At 36.0% G+C, this 7,923-nt stretch overlaps 1 protein-coding gene across 1 annotated transcript; it reads left to right on the plus strand.

Annotated features, from left to right (window-relative positions):
* The first annotated feature begins 2,499 nt into the window (after nt 1-2,499).
* Nucleotides 2,500-5,814, plus strand: LOC145981850 (leucine-rich repeat neuronal protein 1-like). The gene has a single exon (XM_083115300.1). The coding sequence runs from the start codon at nt 2,500-2,502 to the stop codon at nt 4,618-4,620; it is 2,121 nt and encodes a 706-aa protein (XP_082971426.1). The 3' UTR covers nt 4,621-5,814.
* Nucleotides 5,815-7,923: the final 2,109 nt, after the last annotated feature.

The following is a 7,923-nucleotide window of genomic DNA, read 5'->3' on the forward strand; positions in this document are numbered from 1 at the left end:
CTTATTAATTGATTCCAAGTAAGCATATCGCGATTACAATCGATGCCGCTCATGAATTTGCTCCCACTTTTAACTCAATTAAAATTGCCATTTTATTACTAAATCATCGTAACAATATCACACTTCAATCAAACATTGAATTTTCTACACAAACACACTCGATATTTTTATAGGAAATATCATCAACTTGAAAAATGATTAATAAGTTTGTTCGTTGATTACCAATATTCATAATACCATTTCCTTAAATATTAGTGCAAATACATAATGGCCAAAAGATTATATGTATTTCAGCGGTGAGAAATCTACAAATTACACAATTCGGAGAACAATGGTCTTAATTTTCCATGGGTGTATAGCTATACAACCACAGTTGAGGGTAAAACAGTGGCGTCGGATAGTTTTCGAAATATGTTTCTTCTAAAAAGTGCATCATTTAATTACTATAGAACTGGAAGTAAGCAAACATGGTTATTAATTGTGAGTTAATAATGTGCCGTATATTGAGAACGTTTGATTGATTGATTTAGTTTATTTTACTTAGATGTTTGTGCCACTTTTGGCTAATTTACGAAGATGGGGATGAGTGATGAATGATATGGTGAAATAGATGAATAGACCCTCACAAACACCCATGCCCAGGCCGGGATTCGAACCCGCGACCCCTAGCGTCGTATCGCGATGTGGTAACCACTCCGCCACGGGGGCCGGCGTACTGAAAACGTAAATAGAACACTATATATACATATAAAAACTTTCTAAAGTTTGTGAAAGAAGTTGATAACTTGAATTAATTCTGTTTATCGAGCGATGAGAGTTCTTTGATGGAGAATTGAAGCCAGGGAAATTTGATCTCCGCGGGTGGCGCTCGCAACACAGAGAGGCTGGGGGAAGACTAGTGGTCGCGTCCAACCAAGAAAGGCTGAAAGGGGATCCAAATGGGGATTTGCTGTTAAAAGAGCAATCAAATATAAACAGCTGCTGCCACGCGCTGCGAAATCGTTTCCTCTTCAACTAACTCGATGCATTTCTCGTTAGAGCAAAATCCAATTAAAGAGTTTTCCCATTACTTAAAGAACAGGCGAAGATTCAGTAATCGAAACTCCTTAGCAGACTTGACTGTTATGTTTCATTTTCTACTCGAGTTTTGCAAGAAAAAGGAAAGCAAATACGGTTGGTTTTGCTTTTAATACCATTCTATTTAAAATATACTCAACTTCGCCCATACATAAATTCCATATCTTGTAATCAGTTAATAAAAGAAAATTAATTAAAATTTCTCGGTATATTATTTCTAATGTTGAACTCCTGAAATAATTCTTAAAGTACGTATTATTTTTGTATCACGTGATAAATAAAAGTCACGGGTTTTCGTGAAGATGTACAGCCGAAACGAATGTCTAACATACACGCTAAACTTCAGCAATATATGTACAAGACTGTTAATAGTGGAATATAAAACATTGTTCCAGAAACTTTTTCAAAATGTATATTTAGAGAAATATTGAACTAGAATGTCGTAAGGATATATAATATGGCAACTTACAATCCATAAGATAGCTTATATATTGGAAACAAAAAATAACATTATATTTTCTTAATGTAAGCACGTTTTCTAAGTGAGTGTCCAGTAACGCAGAATCCTTAATAAATTATATAAATTTGTTTAACCCATTTATTATTTGAACGGTTGGTGATGTTGTTACCCATAAATATAATTATTTGCGTGTTACGATTGGTTATTGTAGTTCATGTTCATATTTCGCTCTGTAATGTAGACCTCTATTCATTTTTAAACGTCATGAATGTGCTTATTGTCTCAAAAAGTCTGCCACCTAGGAGAGACAGGTTCAATCTGGGTATGAGGGACTTCAGGCGGGATATTTTTTGATCATGTCTCTGCATAAAGTTGTTCTGGAACTTACTTACCCTTTACGACTACATACAACTGTCAAAGTTTTTTTGTTTTTTTGTGGGTGGGGGAGCTAAGAACAATTCTTGCTAAGGTAGGTTAATAGAGACTGAGCACATAATTTAAAGGGTGTTACGAACCACTGCGCAATATGCTTCCACCAGGGATCAAATCCAGAACCCTCTGATTGCAAGGCGAGATAAATACCACTACGCTATTGGGGAGGACCTATATTCCGCTGTCTCCCTCTAGAATTGCATAACGGTCAGTTACTATTATCTAGTCTAGAAATGCGAAAACCTCTGCTGTACGGACTTGGGCAGTGTTCAGTATTGGGGCAGTCACCCTAAATAAATTTATGGAATTTTTAATGCAAAAAATAAAATAATGTAATGTGCTTAGATAAATGGACACAACAACAACGATTCGATGATTCTACCCTAAAATTTGTATTGTGTTTAATTGATATGTGGACATTTTCTGTAATGTCAAAATGTAGCACAATAGTATTAATTAATAACAAATTTAACTAACGTCAACTTTTATCTGTATATTTTCAGACTTATCAACATGTGAGGACCACAATTATGGATGCTGGCACTCGGAGAGGTCCGTGCTCCTGGCTTTTGACGTCAGCGGAAATGATGATATGGCTTGGAGTGGTGACTGCGTTAATACTATCAACCATTTCAAGGGTCCAGGCTGCTGTAGATGTTGCAAGTAGACCATGTCCACAGGAATGCCGGTGTGGGAACTTTACATCTGTCCATTCAGGTCGAAATTTGCTTACAGTAGACTGTTCGTACCAAAGTATGGAGTACATTTCTCCAGATATCCCTATCGATACAGAAGCTCTTTCCTTGCAAGGTAGCGCCTTGAAGGATATCCATGACTACCTCCCAAACCTATATAACCTTCAAGAACTCGACTTATCAGAAAACAAGATCAAAACAATTGGTCGAGGAATGTTGTTTCAAAATATGAGTGACTTGCGTTATCTCAATCTTCGTAAAAATGAGTTGGTAACGATATTCAATGATGCTTTTCTTGGACTAGATCACCTCGAAACTCTGTGCCTATCAGAAAACAAAATAACATATATCGAAGATGGAGCGTTTGGAGGTTTAGAACGGTTGAAAAGGCTCTATCTCGATTCAAATATGCTCGGATCCTTGTACGAAGAGTGGTTTCTTGGACTGAAAGCTCTTGTCAATCTTACATTGGCCCACAATATAATTCACCACATAAACAGAAATGTTCTTCGAGCAGCTACAGAATTGAGGGAACTAATCCTTACCGGTAACCGAATAAGTGGAATTGAACCTCTCGGATTTAATGGCCTTGAAAAACTCGAGAAATTGAGTCTTGATAGTAATCTGCTGTCTTCTGTACCAACGTCTTCCCTCCAAATATTACCAAAACTGAAATACCTCAAAATGGACTTGAATCCAATAAGCAAATTGCAAGCATATTCCTTCAGCGATATCGTTGTCTCTGAGTTAAGCCTGGATAATTTGCCAGATTTACGCATAGTCGATGGTTTTGCATTTCATAACGTTTATAACTTGACTACCCTTTACATGCACGATAATGAGATGCTTTCATTCATTGACCCAGAAGCTTTCGCCAATGCAACTTCTCTTCGTCATTTTTACATCCATAACAACAACCTGAAGGGCGTTAGCAAGAAGATTGCCGATAGTTTACCGGCGGACGTGAAAATTTCTTTGGATGGAAATCCTTTATTATGTGACTGCAATGTACGTTGGATACGATTAGAGTTGGCTAAACCTAAATCAGAGACACGGATCAGAACATCTCAGGAGAACACTCACATTGACTGTGAAAAGTTCCACAAGAACACTTTCAAGGTGATAAAGGATATGGATTTGCGAAGTCTGCCTAAAGATTGTTCCCCAACCATCATAGATTTCACCACGAATCGGACTCTCGTTCGAAAACTGGGGGATCCTTTAACAATGGAATGTAGAGCATTAGGGATCCCACTACCAAGATTACACTGGGTGCTTCCTGATGGAACTGTCCTAAACTCAACGTCGAACTCGGTAAGGGTTCGTCTTCGAAATCCTGGTACCTTGATTTTCTATCACCTAAAGGCAACGGACAGTGGGCCGTACACGTGCGTAGCAGAGAACAATGTTGGGAGTGACAACTTGACAGTGACTCTTGAAGTAACCGGTATTGACATACATCTTTTCCCTACAGGAATTTCTTCAACGTTCATTACTCTAGTGTGGAACGGAACAGCGCGCAATGCATTCCCGAAGTACCAAATTCGGTACAAGCTAGCCAATGACACCAATTCCAAAAATGGAGACAACTTTGACAAGCAAAGTGTTAGTCCCTTTGGAAGATCTTACACCATCAACAATCTGATGCCGGATACCTGGTACAAGTTCTGCATCACCTTCGAGGACAAACAAGGATTCTACATCAATATCTCCTGCACGACTGCGAAAACGAGAGATGCGGATTTCATGCTTCAGGGAATTCGACGAACATCAAACGTGGCAGTTGGAATAGTTCTCGGAATCATTTCATGTATGCTTGTGGTCGTTTGCTTAGTGACTCTTGCTGCACGAAAATACAGGCACAGGTTGTACGAGAATCCGGAGAAGATTGGAGCCATGTCCAACATTCCGCTGGATAACTTGTACAGTCCTCTTATATCGAATATGGGATCTTGACAGTCGGTAAATTGTGGGAGTATTACAAACCGTCATTTGGTGTGTAGCAACTCTAACTCTGTGTCCAGCTCAACAACAAGTAGTCCTCACCGTATTAGAAAAGATACAGTACACGAAGTGCAAATGCATACTCCGCCTTTTGGTCCAGCAGAAACTGTTAACGGGCCTTGCGAATGCGACTATGACGTCAATGGTCTGACAGACACTGAGAAAATACTGAAGGAAACTCGTGCATTAGGGCTATTTTCGGAAAGTACTGTGAACAAGGACTCATAACGATAACAGGAAGTGAAGAAGAAGCGAGTTTGAATGAGTTTCATAAGCTTCTGTGGTGCGAGAATTACCTTGTTATATTGAACTTGGTCCATACTTTTGTCTTCAAGTTACATATCGAGCGGCAATAATAGATCCTGCCAAATAACCTCGTCCATATTCTTGTGACTACACGTAAGGCTGCTTTGTGTTCCTTAATATACTGGGTGTTCAATACTGCGTTATTTTTCCTTTGCATTACAGCAAAAAGTTATTATTGCTTTAATTGTCTATTGGATTATTTCGGTGTGGCAATTTCGAAAGCTGTATGTGATTAGTGATTTTTTGTACCTTTTTTCAGACAGCACAAACTAGTGATTCAAAAGTTTAACATTCTAATTCAAACAAAAAAGCGGTATGATTAAAAAGATTACATATATATATATATATATGTATATACACATATATATCTTTATTACATATATATTTTTCTCCTCTTTCGATATTACTTTGAGAACTGAAGTATGTGTACTTCAAATGTGCTTCACTGGATATTATGCTGTGTAAAATGTGCCAAATGTTCAACTGTGAATGTATTTTGCAAGCTACTATATTTCACATGTGCTAAAAAGACGTTTTAAAAATTGAACTATTTTATGAATAATGGTCAAATTTGAGAAGCTTAATCAATAATGGATATGATCTGAGCTCTCATTTGGATCAGAATGTGTTGCTAAACAGATCCATTAGACTAAAGCGGAAAAGTGTTATTTCGTGTATAGTTGGAAAAAATGTATGAAGTATGTTGGTAAATACTGTACTCAAGGATTGGGCAAACATTTGTAGCGCATAAGTCTGCCCACGTATTAGGTAACATTTATTATCATGCAACTATGCCAACATCAATATTTTTCAAGTTTTATGTAAAATTAAACTCTTTGATTAACCTACATTTCTAAATATGCTTGTCTAGTTTGTATTAGTATCCAGTATGTCGTTTCGCGATATGGATAAAGTTTTGTATAATTCTAAAAAGATTATATTTATTATCCTGGATGAAGCTAGAATTTATGTTTTGAAATAGCCTACCATGAGTAATTACATACATCAAGTGAAAACAAATTTTATACCTGTGCTAAGTGTCGTCATCGTTCGGAAGAATATAGAAAATTTGAAAATAAATGAAAAGCAAGTGAAATATAAATTCAAATTTGGTGGAAATAAACACAATTTCAAATTAAACAATGACCGTAGATTGTTCTAAGTGATTAGATTCAGTTTTCTATGTTGTTATAGAAAATATTCTGATATTTTAGTAGTAATACTATACACATATATTTACCGAGAAGAAATAGTTAATGGAGTGTTTTGACATCTTCATGGTATCTAGCTTTAGGCATAGATATGAAACACAAATGAAATAGAAACCGACGAATGTGAAAAATGGCAAACTTGAGTAGAAATAACATTTTCATGTACATTTCCATAGCACTAATACAGTATTAATCAGCAACAATATCGAAATGCAATGTTAAGAAACTATGATGTAAAATGTAAGTATGTACTTCAACGACATGCTGTGTGTTAAAGTGTTATATGTGCTTATGGTGTTCCAGTTGTAAGATGCTGACACTTTACATTGAATAACTTAGGAAATATTTTTTCTACAACTCTAATGAAAGTAAGCTATATATTAAGATGATCTAATTGAATATTGTAACAGATTTTCCACAATCTCAATTTTATAATCTGGAACTTATTTAATAGGTGTTTTGTGCCGCGTGTTATTTAAAAATTCATTCTTTCTTCAAGAAATGATCATTTTTAACATTTTTTCCTAGAACTGTCCGGTTGTTAACGGTTTTCTACTTTTCGATCTGTATCTTAGAACCTAATTGTAATTTAATTTGTTTCATGCATTTTTACCCACTTACTATATTTCGTAGTTTTTATTATTAAATAATGGGCTAGTCTATGCTCTGAAATTAGTTCACTGAGATTAGTTCTCATTATGTAGTCTAGACGGAGGTTTAAAATAATATACATTAAAACACTTATATAAAATAAAAGTATGGGCAACGAGGACCTTTCCAAATGCATAAATATATTTTCTGTTTTCAGATTCACAATGAGAGTCTCCGAAGGAGACTGTCACTATAATTTTTAAAAGTTCATAAATAATAACTTTTGGCAATAATGACACAATAAACAAACCGATCAGCATGTTATGTGTAAATTACAAAAATTTAAGAATTACGTCGTTTTCTGTTTGAACAGTTTTTGCTCTTTTTACGAGAAAAACGTAACTTACTTTACTCCAAGATATATCCTCTTCCAAGGGTCTTGGATGATTCACACAGAGACGTCTATTTTTAGAGGGGGGAGTAAATTTCAATCAAGCTTTCAAAATATGAAACTAATCAATAATTCCAAATCACGTTCTAACCAATTTGAACCAGAAGCAGAACCCATGAGCGAAGAGTGCCAGAGGGAGCATGAGAAAACTGCTCTGCACACATGGCGAAGTCCGGAGGGATAGCTTAAAGCTTTTGGATACCGGGGACAGTATTCCGATTTCGGGGAATTTTTCCCCTCTTCCTCCATGTTATTGATTTCACAGGGTTTGATGTTTTACATATTTCTGACTACGTAGTTGCAGGCTGCGAGGCAAGTGTATTTTTAAAATATATAATGTATAAATGTAGAAGTACGATGAACTGAAATTTTACAAGGTTTTTCCGCCAAAGCGATACCATGTCAGAGAGAAAGATTTTTGCATTAATTATCGTCTAGCTGCTATTGTCACTTAGGATTCAATTCCGTTTGGGTTCATACTTCTGTTATTCGGATCACACTTCAAATCAAGTTTTGATTATCCTCTTTATGCATACAGTGGACTTACACTTTGGTGAAGGAAATAATCTATCAAAATTGGTGAACGAATTTGTTTGAGTCTAACTCCATATATTTGGAACGCTCATGTTGATTCTTGTAGTCAATAGATGGACAAGGAAGTAAACATATGTAAAATCAACCCTATCTCATCAGGTT

Source organism: Lepisma saccharinum, chromosome 2 (genome assembly GCF_977018435.1).
Source record: "Lepisma saccharinum chromosome 2, izLepSacc3.1, whole genome shotgun sequence".
Taxonomy (NCBI): Eukaryota; Metazoa; Arthropoda; class Insecta; order Zygentoma; family Lepismatidae; genus Lepisma; species Lepisma saccharinum.